This window comes from Ceratotherium simum, chromosome 2 (genome assembly GCF_057802395.1).
Source record: "Ceratotherium simum simum isolate JZ-2026a chromosome 2, ASM5780239v1, whole genome shotgun sequence".
In the NCBI taxonomy this organism is placed as follows: Eukaryota; Metazoa; Chordata; class Mammalia; order Perissodactyla; family Rhinocerotidae; genus Ceratotherium; species Ceratotherium simum.
In genome coordinates, this window is record NC_141901.1 from 66,227,289 (window position 1) to 66,245,399 (window position 18,111).

General features: G+C 38.8%; 1 protein-coding gene across 2 annotated transcripts in view; it reads left to right on the forward strand.

The window, feature by feature from the left end:
• PLPPR5 (phospholipid phosphatase related 5) overlaps positions 1 to 18,111 on the forward strand; it is a 110,180-nt gene that overhangs the window by 40,120 nt on the left and 51,949 nt on the right. For both annotated transcript variants that reach the window (XM_004420794.3, XM_004420795.2), the window contains exon 3: positions 3,074 to 3,324. In XM_004420794.3, the coding sequence (XP_004420851.1) occupies positions 3,074 to 3,324 (251 nt within the window). The remainder of the gene's footprint in view (positions 1 to 3,073; positions 3,325 to 18,111) is intronic.

The window sequence follows — 18,111 nt, forward strand, 5'->3', positions numbered from 1 at the left end:
AATAGCTTGGCAAATAAAAGAAATGTTGCATTTGTTAATTACCGTACGCAGCACTCCGTGTACTACTTCTGAGCTGTTTTTCAATGTCAACAAAAATGTATTGGTGATTTTATTAGAGGACAAGATTTACTGATACTTTAACTTTCAATCTCAAATTCTAGGACTAATACATTTGAACATTGATTAATTGCTGAAAATCATCCAATTCAGTAGAAACTTGGCCAAGACAAATTTTTTTAACTGACACAATAAAATTTAATATAAATTATTATTTCCTGGATTTATCAGAATAAAAAAGCATGTCTGTATATACTGAATACCATTTAAGACAAATTCTGATCAGTATTAAGATTAAGGATACTATCACCCTTCAATATATTTCTCATATTGATGGGATCAAGATGAAGACTTAGGAGATATTATGCATAGATCACCTAATCTATATATAAACGCACTTAAAGACTAATGCAATGTCATCATGCCTTTAAATCTTTCTGAAGATGAAAGGTCTTCATATGTAAGACTGTTCTTTTTATTACCATCAAGTTATATATCTCCAAAGCCCTCATTTATGCTGTTGAAGGAATAACTTTTATATGAAACTTTAAAAAGTTATTTTTTTCACATGCATCAGTACTGTGTTCTTGACTTATTTCTCTTTGTATGAGGCATTTAATAACAAAACAAGCAATAAAATACTCAGAACTAGAAGTATTTGTTGAAATCGACACTTTCCTCAATACTGTTAAGCAAATTATACTATGCCTACTTAAATAAAATATTTTTCTGCATTTGCACACATATTTCTAAAGAATGTATGGCACAAAGTAAAGTGTGCTTTTAGGTCTCTACATGTTTCTTCTTAGATGATTTTATAAAATATTTAAGAGTGCTTGATTTGTTTCTTGTTTTCTTGTTCATCATGATTTGGATGTTTCTAGTTTGTTATCATAAAATGAGAAGCTTGCAAGCAAAGCATTACTGTATAAAAGGACATCACTCTTTATAACAACTTTATTCTGGAAGTCAGCAGAAGGATACACTCATGGGGTCTCACTTTAATAAGCATCTTTGGGCCGGCTCCGTGGCTTAGCGGTTAAGTGTGCGCGCTCTGATGCTGGCGGCCCGGGTTCGGATCCCGGGAGCGCCCCGAGGCACCACTTCTCCGTCCAACGTGAGGCCGAGTCCCACGTACAGCAACTAGAAGGATGTGAACCTATGACATACAACTATCTACTGGGGCTTTGGGGGGGAAAAACTGAATAAATAAAATCTTTAAAAAAAAAAAAAAAAATAAGCATCTTTGTAGTCAGCTACAACATTGACCTAGGGCCTGATGCACTGACATTTTACTTAAACACATTTGGGAACTTTACAAGTATCAAGAGACATTTCCATATCCTTATCAAATATTTCTCTCTATTTTAAACAGGAAAGCTTATTACCCCAGATAAAAAGAATGGTTTGGTTAAATAAAGTGAGCCCATTTTAGCTTGGATTTCAAGAGAAGAGAGATGAAGACCTGTCATTTTGGTTCCCGTGCTAGGCCACGAGATTTGGAAGGGGAAGTTGTATACAGTAACATTGTATTGAGTTCCATTCTCTTTCATTTCTCTACCCCTCCCAAATTTCTGCTTTTGATAACATTTTCTTCTATGACTCATGGAAAAGGGGTAGGATCTAGAAAAAAAGCTTGTTATTGTTTCCTTTTAAAATTTTAGATAAAGAGAGAACTATTTGTTTCATTGCCATTTGTGTATACACAGAGTTTTGCTATGTGTAGGGTTGTCTGCATGAACCTTTTATAATCTTACATAATATTTTGAAAATTAAAAGGACAGCCATGCAGCTAATGATGGAAAATTATTTGATCCTGCACAATTTTTCTGGTGGTTTCCTAGAGAATAGCCAATAATTATGTAACGTCTTAGAAAACAAACAATCCAGAAATATATGACTCAGGAAAAAAGCATCGAATTATTATAATAGAATTATATGACTTTTTAATGAACCAACTATTTGGGAAATATTATTTTGGTATAATTTTAAAATGTCGTGATGGATTTTATTTCCCCAAATTATGAAAGAATGGATTTCTTTACATTGGTGCCACATCCTTGAATGTTGTATCTGTAAGTTTAATTGAAAGTGATGCCAAAGAATTTATTTTGCCTACCTTACCTAAGTAGAAAGATAAGTTTTGGTAATAATGATCAATAATATTGAAATTAGAAAATGTTTTTTGTATTCGAGTTAATTGGCATGTTCCTTACAAAAGGGAAAAAAAAATCTGTGTACTTAATTTTATACCTTCAGGTAACCAAAGCAAATAAATTTTAATACTGTGAAGGTAATTGAAAAATTATAATTTAATGGCTTTATTATTTACGAACTTGCCCCAAATTTGATAAATTAAAACTCAATCCATAAAAGATAAGGTGAAACTAAGTTATTAGCTCTTATGTGACTTTTAAAAATGTGTTTCTGAAGGCAAGGTAGAGATTAATCTAAAAACATTCTGCTTTAATGAAGATTTTCCATGATATTTAAATGAAAACTAGTGGCATTGGCTTTTACTGCTAATTGGCACCTCCAGCAGAGTTAATATTAGTCTGAATGGGCTTAAGAGGCATAATCAAAGGGAGAAAACTGCTTTGCTTTATGTCAGTCAGATAAAAAAGTATTTTCAAAAATAGAGAAAAAGTAAAAGTAAAGATTGCTAACATTAGTAGAAAGTGATAGACTGAACTCTCTCAAGGGAAACGTGTCTCCATTTAAAAAATCTCATTACTCAAACACAGCCTTAGAATATATTTTCTTCTTCTATCTTATTTCTTATAAACCCATCATGCATAAAAATGTAGCCAGTGGTAGACAGCTCAATATGTTAAATAATTTAACACTCCCACCACTCCAGAAAGCAAAGGGAGGAACTAGAGAGGACTGAAATGGAAGGAACCATATGTATGTATGTATGAACTATTTTATAGTTTCTAAAATATTTCCATGATGGTTTATTGTAAACTAAAACACAAAAAACCAAAGAGTTAAAATAGTTTGTTTTCTTCCTCAGGGATTTATACGTTTGGACTGTTTGCTACAGATATCTTTGTAAACGCTGGACAAGTAGTCACAGGGAACCTGGCTCCCCATTTTCTTGCCCTGTGTAAGCCCAACTATACAGCGCTTGGATGTCAGCAGTACACACAGTTCATCAGCGGGGAAGAGGCCTGCACGGGCAACCCAGATCTCATCATGAGGGCAAGGAAAACATTTCCATCCAAAGAAGCGGCTCTCAGTGTCTATGCAGCTATGTATCTGACAGTAAGTAAGGATTATAAGCCAGTCTTAGTCTGTCTTTCTGTGAATTCTCCCAATGCAGAAATTATTTCTCCTTGCCATAATGGAAGTCGCATTAACAGCTTTCTGTAGGCCATTTAATTTGTTTTTAATAATAGCTGTTTGTACTGTGAATAAAATTAAGTCAGTTGACTCTCATGAGATTATGTGTAGGTAGTTGGTTGTATTAAAAAATATAGCCATTAGCATTTCTATTTGAGAATATGTTTGTCTTTATATTAAATAGGGCTTAATGGAAACAAATTTGTCCTGTAGCAGTCCCATAAACTTGTAATAGGGCAATTAAGAGAACTACCCAGGCCTCTTAGCTGCCTACTCAAGCTCTAATATTCTCTGGTAGGGGTTGGGAAAGGAGCACTCTTTCTAGAAAGTTCTTTTGTTATTAGTAACTATATCATCATAATATCTGAACCAATGTTTTAATATTTTGTAGAACTAACCAAAATGTCCTTTTAAGTTATGTTTTTTCCTTTATTCTTGAGTATTTGCCATTATTTTAGGGCTAAGAGCCAGACCCCAAGTGCAGCTATCTTAGGATCTTTCTGTGGAAGTAAGTGGTCACGGCTGAGTGCATTACTGATATGCAAGAGTAGAAAGAAGGGCAGCCTTGGCAGGCAGCTCTTTGACCCCCGCATTGGAGTCATCAGCCTTTCCCTCTCTCAACAGGATCTGCCTTGCAGCTATGGAGTTGGACTCCAAAAGTGTGCTCTGTAGGCTTTTCCGTAGCTCCAGTAAGAAGTTGAGAATTTAAATATCTTTTTGAGTGCTCCTTTCCAATGGTACCAATAGCTACTTCCTTCTAATTTCAGCTCATTGACAAAAGATCTCAGGACCAATTTGAAATGAAATTTAATCATTTTTAATGACTAAAAAAAACTTGGAGATATTTTTACCCTCAAAGAACTATTTGATTATGGAAATGTTTCTAATGTTCCTAATGCACTCACGTCAGATAATCTCTAAAAGCAGAGAGAATATACAGTGATACCCTGTGGCACCTCTATTTGAGATTGGAATTAAAGATTACTAAATAAAGGACAATTTAGACAGCGCAATTAGTATTGTATGTAACATTTACAATGGCGGGATAATTTTGGAGGTCATAAGTGTATGCATTTTAACATTTTTAAAGTTTTTAAGCCAAGCTAATTGTATCCTTCACTGCCTGGACTTTTAAAAAATCCCATGAAGAAAATTTTTAGAGTTAAGAATCAAATCCTATCATAGCCATTTTCTCTTCTACTCTCTTCTGATTTTTGTACAATTTGTCAGTTACAACTCCCTTCTTGCCCTCTTGCTGTGCCCCATCTCTTTTCTTATAATTTCCCCTGATTTCTTTAGCCCATCAGCTTTGCTTTTTGCTTCACATTCTAAGTTACTTCTAGACTTGATGTGAAATCTGCTCATCCTTGCATATTGTTTCCTATTCACTAAATTGCTTGACTGCATGTTCTACCCCTCCTAGAATATGTAGCATTCAGCCTTAAAATGAAGTTTTAAAACTTGAGTGAATCGGAAGTCATGAAATACTTTTCATTCACTGTCATCACACCTAAATCTGATGTTTATATTTGTATCTGGGTATGATTTGCAAATATATCTGCATATACATATGTGATCAAGCCAATGACTTGAGACAAATTCCAGAATACTCTCGGACCCCAAATACTATTACATGATTATCTTAGCACTAATAGACAATAGATTTTGCTGTGTAACCAGGGTTTGCCAAAGGTGGTGAATCTGCTAGTATAGTAAAATACTTGGTCTTTTTATTCTGCCAAAATGGTGTTTATAGGCATTGCTATGGGAGAAGGCATTATCCTTTTATGTGCAGGAAAATCTTAGTATCTTGTCTTGCCCTTGGTCTGCTGACGTTTGTTTTAGCAACTTCTTACCTGATTTGTTTTAGCAGCTTACGTGCAGCATTTATTTAAGCAACTCCTGAATTATAAACCATACTGTTCTGGTCTGTAATAAAGACTTGGACATGTTTGTAGTAATAATTATTATTATTATTATAGCGAAAATTTATTGAGCATTTACTCTGTATCAAGCATTAAGTTCTTCACTTTTACTAATCTATTTAATGTATTACTAATACTTATTTGTGTATTATTAAAATTTTGTATCATTATTATTTATGTAATAATTGAGTATTTATACTAATTTATTGAATCCTCATAACAACTCCTGAAGTATGTACTATTATCATGCCCATTTTACAGATGAGGACACTCAGAAAGTGAAATAACTTGCCCAGATCCATAGAACCACAAATGTTCCTGGCTGCAATCATTCTGAATATTCCAGAGAGGAAGTCACTAAATCATATTAGCCCTAACATGTGCATGGTCAGCTGAATTTCCTCCTACTCCTGCATAATCTCAGCACCCATAAAGGTTAAAGCCAAGGGTTCAGATGGTAGATATGTTTAGAGAAAAAAACATTTAATAACACTCCACCATTCGGAAATCTTCTATCATTAAACAGTGGTTCAGACTAAAAGTCAGGACTCCTGCTTGTAATTACATTGAAGGGTACCTCTGTCTTTTTAACAATAGATTCTGTTCTCTGCTAACTGCTTTTCTTTCTTCTCTACCACCCCTTTTTGTGTGTGTGTGTGACTGTGGGTGGCTGCTATGGCAACTCTGAATATAACTCCTGCTGCAAATGTAGGCATTACAGTCAGGTTTTGCTGTTATATTTGAACTTATATACAAATATATTCCTTCCCAGCTTCACTAGAGACACTTTGGAAAAACTTGATAATAGAAGTGTTGGGGTATTTCAAACTAATACAGTCTCGTGAAATGCTTGCAGAATTTTGATGAGTAGGTAAATGGGGAAAACAGCCGTATATTCAGTGTTCTTTGTGGAAATAGGCTTATTGCTGTATTTAGGGAGAGATATATTTGTTTAATGTGGTGTAGGTATTATAAACATACATAAACACATAAATAAAAATAAATGAGCACTATTATGAAGTATGCAAATAAGAACTGAGGAATATTTTTCTGATGCTTCTCTTTGTGGATTACAATTAAGGAACTTGAACTCTCCCTTAGCATTTGACTTTAATTGAGGCTTTGGGGATAATTTGATCACAGAGTTGTTCTCTTTTGCTTTACTGAGAACTTTCAGGGAAAAAAAATCCCTATGCCTATTTTTGCAAATGCTTTGGTTCCCCAGGAAAAAACTCTGAAGGTTATTTAATCCTCAATCATTAAATTTATAATTCAGTGTTAAGTTGAATTAGAATAATATTTAAATTTAGCTTTGTGGTATTTCTTTTTATATAAAATGGGTAAAATTTTTTCCAATTAAAGTCAAATGAACTCCAAAATTGAGAATGAGAAATAATGTTTGGTGACTTTTCTGGATAACATCATAAACCATTGAAGGAGAAAGACATAAAATGATCTCTTTAGGTTACTTCCAGTTCTACCTTAGATTTTCTGAAAATGCAAAAGAGAAAAAAAAAAAAAGGAAGGGTCAGCCACATTGGTTGGCCTGTTTTCATTACGTGTTGCTGCATAGCAAACCACCCTAAGCCTCAAAATAACAAGAATTTATTATCCTTAGGATTCTGTGGGTTGACCTGTGGTTTTCTTGGTAGTCAGTCAATCCTTGATTCTCTCATGAGTCACATTCAGCTGACCAGTCGGCTGGGGTCTGGACCTCTCTCATCCTCAAGAGTCCTTTCTCACAGGTCGTCTTCCCTGACAGTGTTTTAGAACAGCCTTCCAGTGAACAGAGGCCCACGCTGCAAGGCATCTTGAGGCTCAGACTCCAAAACTTATTTACATCCCCATCACTGTATCCTATTGGTCCAACCAAATCACAAGACCGACCCAGATTGGTGAGGGTGGAGAAATAGACTCTGCCTGTAGTTGGGGGACGTACATTAAAGTCAGACTGTAGAGAGGGGAACGTACTGGGATAGGAGGAATTTGTGGACATTAAACAATGTATTACAGTCTTTTCCCAGAATATTAGTGAAAAGCTTTAAAATATCATTTCCCTCTCTCTTCCTCCCTGTTGGTGGCCAGTCATTTGCATCATTCTACTCTCCCTTTCCTCGAAGCCATCTTTTATAATAAGCTCACAAGGTCCCATGTACAGCAGTTACTGCTACAGGCTGCCAAGACAAGGGTTAAATTAACACAGTCCACTGGTGTCTGTTTGCCCCTCCTTTAGTGACTGTTTACCTACTGCTACATAGGGGCGTAAACAGACCCTCGTTCTCGGGTACAGGAATTTGGGGAATGCATGCCAGTTTACCCGCAGCCCTTGATTTCATGAGACTGGTCAGTGATGTGTTTGGAGGAGGATTGGGGTGGTGAAGAGAAGAGCTCTGGGCTGCCTTCACATTATTTGTCTTCACTGGCTGATGAGATCTGGCTGCCATTAGAAAGCCATTCCTCTAAATCTTCCCTGCCCAGGAGTAATTTAATGCTGAAATGTGTAAGTTCCGTGTGCTCTAGATTTCAAATGAGCAAATTTGTGTCTACTAGATAATATATCAGAAAGTATTTATTGAGTCCCCACTCATAATGTGACTGCAATTCTGTTACTGTGACCACGGGTGCTGCAACCACTATTATTAGTTGATGGACGTGTCTCCTGTCAGCCTTCAGCTAAGTGTTATTGGTAGGAGGTTGGGGAAGGAACAAAAGACATCTGTGGTGTACCCACTGGGTTCCAATATTTTCACTACATGGAACCCTTTTATAATTTACCCTCCTCCTCTTCTCCCACACTCCTCCAAGAACTCTATGTTTTTAAATCCTCTATCTAACATATTAATATTTTCCCTTCCCAACTTAGGCCCAGATATTAAACAGTGGTCTATAATAATAAAATATAATAATGCTATTTTGAAATTGTACACACACAATTATTATAACGGTTGGGATGATAATAAGCACTTAAGTAAATGATTACAGACACATTGACACTCTGCATCTTTACCTTAATTTTACTTGGCTTCTGTCGGTGACGCTTATATTTGGGTATTCGGTATTTGACATGTGGCTTTATAATGGTATCTGGTTCTCCAGTCACATCACAGAAATTCCTGTGTCTTCCACAATGTATCAGAGCCACTAAGCAGCATGAGATCACTAATGTGGCCGACTGACTTAATATGGTTCTTTTGCAAAAGCAAAGAGCACTGACATTTTAGTTAGTGCGTGTGGGCTTATTATGGGTAAATATACTATTCTATTAAGCTCTTTGAAATATTGAAAAATATGTCACAGAATTCCATTCATATGTCTAGGGTTTCTTACACATTAGTAAACTCCAACTTTGGGATTGCTGGCAGCATTCGCGCCTTCTAATTAGGAAAACAGAATTTACTATTATCGGGCAATATAGGATAGTCAGGCTGCATTATGACTAGTAGGCGCTAGGCACTTACTTGTGCCTTCATGGGATCCTTCTGCCATTAAAAAAAATCTATATTTTATAACCTCATTGCTGTAAAAACAAATTTATAAATATTATATAGTAAATATTTCCTTCAACCTAAGTATTTATTTTTTCCTTCTCATTTTAAAAGAAATTAAAGCAGGTTCATGGGTCCCTAGAAGTATCATGGGCCCTGGGTATCATGCCTACTAGATAAGTTTGCCCTGAGGATAGTACCTAATAAAGTTCTAGGTGGAATACGATTGTTAGTGTATCTGGTATTGACAATGAGAGCCATTCTGTCCAAGAGGGAAGAGATCATTGCTGTAAGCACCATGGGCGACTGCTTCAGAAGTAAGTGGGACTTGGGATGGGTCTTGGAGATGAATATGATTTGAATAGGCAAAGAAGAGGCATTCCAGGTAGGGGGATAGCGAGAGCAACGCAAGGAGCAAGAAACAGGCGATACAATTAGGAATGAGTGAGGAGGGAACCTCAGATGGGGAGTATATGTGGAGAATTGTGGGATTTAAGGATTAGCAAGAATAAATAAATCAGAAAGACCTTGTAAACCAACTTGAGGCTCATGCTTGAGTTCATAAGCAATATGGGGTTGAAAAATGACATTACAGAAGCAGCACTTCAGAATGATTTTATTTAATTCAATTCCATGAATAGATATTGAATACCTAGAATGCATCAGGCCTGTACCTACTGATATAAACTCCTTGTGAATTTTAAAAATGGTCTGATCGAGAGTAAAGAGGGAATTAAAAAGGAAAGGAACTAAAAGTAAAGGCAACATTTTAAGGAGATTGTCAAAGAATCTCAGATGTGAAATGATAAGGATTTGAGTTCAGCTGGTTTTCTTAAGATTGGGAGCCCTATGCTGATGAGACCAGAGTCAGATGAAATGAAATGAAATGAAATGAAATGAAATTCATAGTTTCTGAGGGATGGAATGAGCTTAAACTGTATGAGCTGAGAAGAGCCCGAGCCACGGCAAGGTGAGTATAGATTTGAGCAGCTGGGGAATCCCTAAGCATTTTCTCTTAGAGCACAGAAATAGGAAAGTCAGAGCCAGTGCTCTGGTGTACACCTCAGGGTTTTCACACCCTCACCAGCTCACTTAGATGCCATGGCTAAACACAGCCAAGTCCCTGGGCCCAATTTTAGTATTCCATTCTGCTGCTGTATTTCAATCCCCATCCCCCAGCTTCCATTCATTGAAAAGTAACTATGTGTCTAGCATCATACTAAGTACTTTATATGCCTCATTCTTCACAGTGGCTGGAATGAAAGTATGGCTATCTTAATTTTACAGGTAACAAAACCGAGGATTTGAGAGGCTGATTAACTTGCCCAAGGTTATTCAGCTAGTATTCATTAGAGCCAGGAATGTGACCCAGATCATTGTGACTCCAAAGCCAGTATTTGGTCTCTTACATACACCACCTCCTGAGATATGCCCCAGTGAAGAGAAGGCAGCCACATTTCGAGTTATCTTCAGAGTGCAGTGCCTTACACAGGGTGAAGAAAGCTAGTGAGTTGATTTTAATTCAGTGTTGCACAATATGAATTAGGAAGGTTGTTGAAAAAGTGTGCACTCCGTAAGTTCCTGTCTCATGTCCTCTTTTCCAGTTGGCTAAGTGGCTCAAATACTAAAAGTAATATATATAGTCATCATTATTGAGTTTTAATTGTACTTTTATTTTAAGTGAATGCATATTTTATTCTTATGACCCTTAATTTTTAATCTTATGTTTTACATATCTCTGGGATGTTAAAAAACTTTAATTGCTTTTAAAATGACAACTTCTCAGTTATCTTGAACTTCTTTACCATGTATAATAATTGGCTACATAATTACCTAACTAGCATTGGCAGTGCTTAATGCTGATTAGACCCCATGGTAGGCATTTTCACTTTGATGGGGTCTGACAGAACCCCGGTTATAATGGGCAGCTCCGAATGTGTGGTCATTTGATATCCTGGGGTCAAACAGTCCATCTCTGCCAGGCCCAATAACACACTCAAGTTGTTTTCAAAAGACCCATCATTCTCTGCTGCAGACAGCATGATCTTGCTCCTGAATTCCAGGAGCCGACATTGTGACTCGTACGAAGAGCTCCAGACTGTCTGTTTTCCACCACTGACACCTCAGGCACCATAGGGTCTGCTGGAGCACGTGGCCCAGGTTGCAGGGCTGCTTGCCCCACAGCCTACACTTGTTGCAGAACCCTTTCTGCTCCAGGCTCCATGCAAAGCTGACCGCTTTTCATGTCACCTGCTGTATGGGCCAGAGTGGTATTCATAGGTGTGGAGTGTGTTTCCCCAAGAACGCAAAGTGATCTAAAGGTACTATGCTTCCTTCTTTGTGGTAGGGGTACAAGATGCTGTAATTTTTCTTTTACTTTGGAGGGGATGTCTAGCATGCCCCTGACCAATGGATCCCTAGAAACTGTACTGATGTTGCAGGCCCCTGAATCTTGTAAGGTTTATCTCCCAAGACGGAATGCATGTGTCTTACCAAGGCCTCCAGTGTGCTAACCACCTCTTGTTTATCTTACCTGATCAACGTGGTGTCTTTGTTGTAAAGGATCAATATGATGGTCTGTGAGATGTCCAAATGTCCACATCACTTTGGACTATGATATGACAAAGAGCAGGAGAGTTAATATAGCACTGACATAGACTGTGATGTAAGGAGTTGCCTGTTCCATGCGAATGTGAACTGTTTCTCATCTTTCTTGAATGAAATAGAAAAGAATGCATTTGACAAGTCGGTGGTCAGTACTTGGTTGAAGGTTCATTGGTCTACAATCCTTCTCCAGGATCTGTCCAGATGGGTGCATTAAACAGAGATATGATAAGAACCACCACCCCTGCATTTGAGATACTAAGGGGCAGCATTAAATATTCATCATCCCCCCCTTCCGTAGTACAATATTGTTTTTGATTTACTATCTTGTCGGGAGTGGGAGGGTGTAGTTTCATAAGCTTCCAATTGAATTCTCCCAATAGTCCATCTGCCAAGGGGAAAACGACCACTGGATGTGTTCACAGACCTAGTAGACCTGCTGTGAGCCAGACTTTGGCCTGGACTGATTTATTCCCTAGTCCCATAGGACCCTGCTCTAACAGGGGGCCAGGATGAGGTCAATTCGGGTCTCCAGGTCTCAATGTCCACTTAGACCCTATGTCCAATAGTCCTCAAAATATCTGGATATTCTCTTTTCCTCAATGTAAAGTCACCTGAATAAATAGTTATAGGTCATTTTGGGGAAGGACTGGGAAAATCATTACAATATATACTTTCTGTAGTGTTGCAGGGTTCTTCCCTCTGGGGACCTGTTGCCTTTTCAGTCAGTGAGTTTCATTTAGTTTTGGTAACTGCACAAAAGATTAAAACTTTTTGTTGGGGCATTCATTCTCAGCTCTGCCTTCTTGTTTTCTTGTAATTATATATTAAGTAGTCTCCCCATCTATTTGGCCCTATCTATTGGCTCACCTTCTATAAATTATCTCCAAAACTTTCTGCTGGGCATGTCCCCTTGGCTGTCATTCATGCCTTCTGCACTGTTATGATAATTGAGACACCCCACCCCCACTCGACTCCCTGCTTCTGATGGTTAAGCGCTGGAATCTGGCTTCATTTTCTTCAGACTCCCCATAACCCACATGGATGTTAAGGAACCTAGCTCTGTGATAGCCTCTCCTGCCATCAATCTTGGCCTGTAGAGGAGAAGCACCGCTGAACTTCTACGTCATGCTGGTGTTCCTCTCACTAGGGCATTCCTGATGCCTCAATGGACAGTGCATCCACAAGGTCCTCCCATGGTGAGTAATCCTCTGGTGGGTCTTTGAGGCTCGTATTATATGGCCATTCCAGCAATGCCCACTTCTCTGAGCCTTTTAATTTCTTCCTCCACCATCTGCCAAGGCAACTCAGGCCTGTCAGCTTCATTAAGAGAAAGCAATCACTTTTTCTAGGCTTTTAGGAGCCAGCCTAGCAGGGAGTTTTTACTGTTCCCTGGGGCCTTGCAAGAGTGTTAAATCCCACATCCCCAGGGAGAGAGTCCTTGGGTCAACAAACACTCCCTTATCCTGCTATGTTTCAGCCTCCTTGATAAAGCACCCTCAAAATCCGGCTGCACAGGGCTCCCCTGGCTCCAGCTGGTATATGCTAATTCTTGCAGCTCTTTTGGGGTAGAGTCTCTTTCCTCACTTATCAAGTTCAACAGATCCCGGGCAACTTAGCCCTAGTTATTGGTCTGGCAGCTGGGAGAAGAGGTAGGGGCAGATCATGAGGGGACCCCTGTTGCATTGGGGAAGAAAGGCTTCTCATTCCCCCACAGAAAGGTCTCCTGGCATGTGTGGGGTGAGGGTGGGAGGTGCTAGCACTTAATAGGTAGGAGTAGGCCACTCCTGAAGACTCTGAGGGTTTAGAGGAGTTTCGTGAACCAAAATCTTCAGGCACATCTGCCCAAATGTCCCTATCCCTTATGTCAAGGTCTTAGATTTTCCTAACCAGGGTTCTGACCTTGGCATAACAGACCTGCTTTAGCTAAGCATTTGGTCATCTTTGAAGGTCCCCTGACTCTTAGCTAGTAAGTCATCAATTTGGTCTTTGGCTTTTTCTGCTCTCATACTGCATAATAATAACGGGCCTCTTTGTAAGGTAGCAAAGAGACCCTCTGTCCTTCATGCTCAGTATTCATTTGTGTGTTAACCTACCCTCAGCTTTTTATTTTCCCTCTGTAGGGTACCAACACAACTTAATAAGAGTCAGCTAATTCTATTATCCCTCTAGGCATTGTTTCCCTGGACTTCTCAACTGCCTGTATCCTTGACCTGGTTAGGGTATTCCTCCCACCTAGGGTGACCAACTATCAGACTTCAGACTTTCAGTGCTACAATCAGGCAAGTTTTGTATAAACCAGGATGAGTTAGTTACCCTGTCCCCACCAGAACATTCTCCCAAGTCACTACTGGTGTGTTTTAGCAATTGGATTGCTACCTGGTATACTGGCTATGCCTCACATACCACATAGGATGGGATCCTCAATTTCTAGCCAGAACATGTCCCCAACCCCATCTTACCACCTGCTTTCTTAGACCACCCCTAGTACCAATTCTGTTAGTTAGGATCCTCCAAGAGGTGGAAGCTGAGATAGATTTTAGGAGTGTAAGAGATTTGTAGGCGGATTGGAGGGGGCCAGTACTTGCAAAAGATAGAGGGAAGAAGCAAGATTGGATAGGGACAGTCTCAGACTGTGATGCAGATCTGACGAAGTCTCAGCTTATCTTAAGCAGAAATTGCCCATTAGAAGGGCCCCACATTGGGCATAAATGGCCAAGCCTTTGTACTCCTGCTGTGCTCAATCACTGGTTGGGGGCTGGCCTGGAAGATTGTAGCCTTTGCTCAAACACTGCAGAGAACTTGAACTCACTACAGGTGGAGACTCTCAGCTCACTGCTGTCGTTGCAGCAGAATGGCTCCATCTTTCCTGCAGGGAGATCGTGGCAACTTACCTCTGAGGCTGCCACGCTGCTTTCATCTAGTTCTAACTCAGAGAGGATTTAATAAGCTAATGCACAGCAAGGGGTTAATAATGTGATTTATTATCTTCTGTGATCCTCCCTGTGTCAAATATATTTGCATTTTAAGTGCCTTAACATATAGGAAAAAAATATAGCATTGTTATTTCAGACATCAAACTCCTCCTAAATTGAGGATATAGTTCAAATCAAGGAGATTTCTTGGCACCTCTTCACTGGATTGCAAAAGAGGTTACCTTCACCTATGAACACAGTCTGCTTTGAGCCATTTGTTTGTTTATGCCATTTAAAGAAAATCTTGGAAGGGGAGCAAAGGACTTCAAATAACAAGTAGAAATCTCTCTATAATAATTTGGAGTATAAAAGAAATTTAGAATATAAAAATAATAACTATTATTATTGTGTGCTTACTGTGCTAAGCACTTTACATACAGTATATTTACTGCTTGCTTTCCTTTGTCACACTTATTAATCAGGCACCTTTCTATATATAGGGATGTGTGCTATTAGCTTACATACAATATAGGGAAATATGATTTCTTTAGACATGCTAAAATCTCCACTATTAAGAAACAAGACCAACAACCACACAAAAACCTTCCATTAATTTGAGCTACCATCCCATCTCTGAAAGAAACTTCTAGAAGACTAGTTGATACTTCCTCACCTTATAAAATAGTTACAATGTGGATTTTGCCCCTCCCTGCACATACTCTGCGGAAACTACTCCTCAGACTTCATCCACCAGTGATGTTATCAAAAGCCTCTTCTGATCCTTGTCTTGCTGGTCATCTCAACATTGAGACTCTGGATCACCCCCTCCTATCTGAACTTTTCTCTTTTTAAGACTTTGAGAACGTTATATTCTCCAAATTTGCTTCCTCTCTCATTAAGTGCTTTATTACAATGTCAGAAAAGCATCTACCAGCGTTTACTAAGTTTCTGGTCTTGACCTCCTTTTCTCCCCTCTGTTATCCTTCCCAAGGGTGATCTCATTCATTACCACTTCGATGTCTTTTCAAGCAAACCCCCCCCAGAACTCCTTCACTGGCCTTAACCTCTCTCCTGAACTCCAGCCTGTATTCCTAACTTGATCATATCTCTGTCGTGCTCCATCAGCTCCTTAAACTCAGCATTTCAAAAACCAAAATCATGATCTTGCCATTGCCCCAAACTAGCTCCTGCTTTTGTATCTTCTGATTTGATTATTGACATTCCTCCCCTCCCAGTTACCCAAGCCTGAAATCTGAGTCACCCTTAACTCCTCCCACTTCCACACCCCCAAATCCAGATGTCTGATTAATTTTGTTGGTTCCACATTTGAAATATCTCTCAAATCCAGACTCTTCTTCTCCACCCTGCCCCCCACACTTCTACTGCTTGACTTCGGCTCCTTTGTATTGCTTGCCTTGACTATTGCAGGAGCCACCCAAATAAGCTTCCTAAGAAAATTCTTTCCTCATCCTGTTCATTCTACGCTCTGCCCCTGGAGTATCACTCCAAAAGCCTGGGTTTTAGGTAAGTCTCTCTTTGCTCGAAAGCTTTCCATAACCTACTCCCACAAACCCTTCAAGGGTCACACTGCTATATGTAGCATGTAAGGCCCTGTTGGTCCTGACTAAAACTTGTCTTCCCCTCTGTTATGGACTGAATTGTATCCCACCAAAATCATATGTTCAAGTCTTAATCTCCAATTGATGGTATTTGGAGATGGGGCCTTTGGGATATAATTAGGTTTAGATGAGGTCATGATGGTGGTCCAGGTTTAGATGGGGTCCTCATGATGGAATTAGTGCCCTTCTAAGACGAGACACCAGAGAGCTTGTCTTCTCTCTCAGCCATGAAAGGACATAGCAAGAAGGCAGCCATCTACAAACCAGAAAGAGGCCTCTCACTAGAACCTGACCATCCTGGCCCCTGATCTCAGACTTCCCACAGCCAGAACTGTGAGAAAATAAATGTTTATTGTTTAAGCCACTTAGTCTATGGTATTTTGTTACGGGCCCTTGAGCTAAGACACCTCCCTTACTTCATAATGCCCTCTTTCATGAGCTCAGTTCTCAGTTCGTGTGAACTCAGTTCACACTAGACCATTGCTGGTTATTAACCACAATATTTTTTCTACTTCAATACTTTTACTTTTGCTATTCTTTCCACTTACTATATCTCCAGTACTTCCTACCTGCATATTTGCCTGCTCAGTAGTGTATTCACCTTTTATGTATTGGTCAGAGTTCTCTACTATAAATAATAGAAAGTGAGTTTGGCTGACTTAGACAAAATAAGGTAAAAGGATAAGCTGAAAAACTAGATGCAAGGAATGAGCAGGAACTGGTACAACCTGAGCAGCCAGAACCATATCCAGAATCACACCACAGGAAGGCTGGGTGAGGATATAATGCTGTGACCACAGGACACTGGACCCCACTGCTGCTGCCATCTCTTGATGCCTGCACCAGCATATCTGCCACCTTGGCTGCCAGTGAAATGGATGTTTCTCTTTCTCTGCTTCCTTACGTCACTTGCAGGTGCATGTGGTTGACTGAGTGTGGATCATGTGCCAGCAGCCTGTTTGCCAGGGCTTTGAGGAGGGCGATGTCCAGCTTTTTTCAGCTTTGGTGGTGGAATAGAGTATATGCTTCCCATATAGGAGGCATACTGTGGGGAATTTCCCAGTTGCATTAAGGAGGTTCAGATGCTCTGTAATGAAAAGAACATGCTCTTTACCTTTGTGACCTAGATCAAGTTATATTTCCTTTTTGAAGTTTTGTTTCATCTTTTTAATTGAAATTAATCTACCCATCTTCAGTGGTGCACCAAGTGTATTTGACACCAAAGCAGATCATTTCTTAGCATCTCTTCTTCCGTATGGAAAAATTATCTTCAGTAATAGTTAGGTAATAACAGTAATAATCATATTTTATTGATTCATTTTTCAGTGTTACAGTAAATAACTAAGTAAGAATATATTTTAATTTTAAAGACATAAAATTTTGGTACAATATTTCATGTATGAACTAAAATTTGCCCTTAGCCAGCAAAAATACCATACTTTACATTTACATTATTTTATTGTAATGAAATATTTCATTGTTTCATTACATTATTTCATTGTTAACCATAAAAACTCCAGGTAATCACAGAGATTGGCAGAATTGAAATAACTCAAATTCTCTTTCTTCATCTTTACAATTACTATGCTATGTATTTTGTTTATTCTCAAATCTGCTATTTAAATGTAGCACCATAGAAGTTGAAAACACTCTATGGCCAAAGCATGCTTGAGTGCCTCCCAACCTTTACAGATTTACTCTCTCAATGAATGTGTGTAGCTGAGTCCGCCTGTTGGAAGTCAAATGTATAGCTGGGAGTTCTTTGAATTAACTTCCATGTACAATACAATATTTATTAGAGATTATGTAATAAAAATGTACTGATTTGAAACATATATTATTAACACTCAGCAGTAACTACAGCAATGATTTCAACTTAGACCAATGTTCCACTTACTCTTGCTCTGTAGCAAACCACCCAAACTTGGTGGCATAAAACAATTTACTATGCTCGCAGATTCTGTAGGTCAGGTATTTGAAAAAGACACAGCATGGCTGTCTTATCTCTGCTCCATGATGTTTCTGGCCTTAATTGGGAAGACTCAAAGGGTGTCTTGATATCTGGGGCACGGAGTCATCTGAAAGATTGTTCATTCAAATGTCTGCATCTGGGCTGGGAGGACTTGAAAACTAGGACTACCTGCAAAAGGTGCCTGCACAT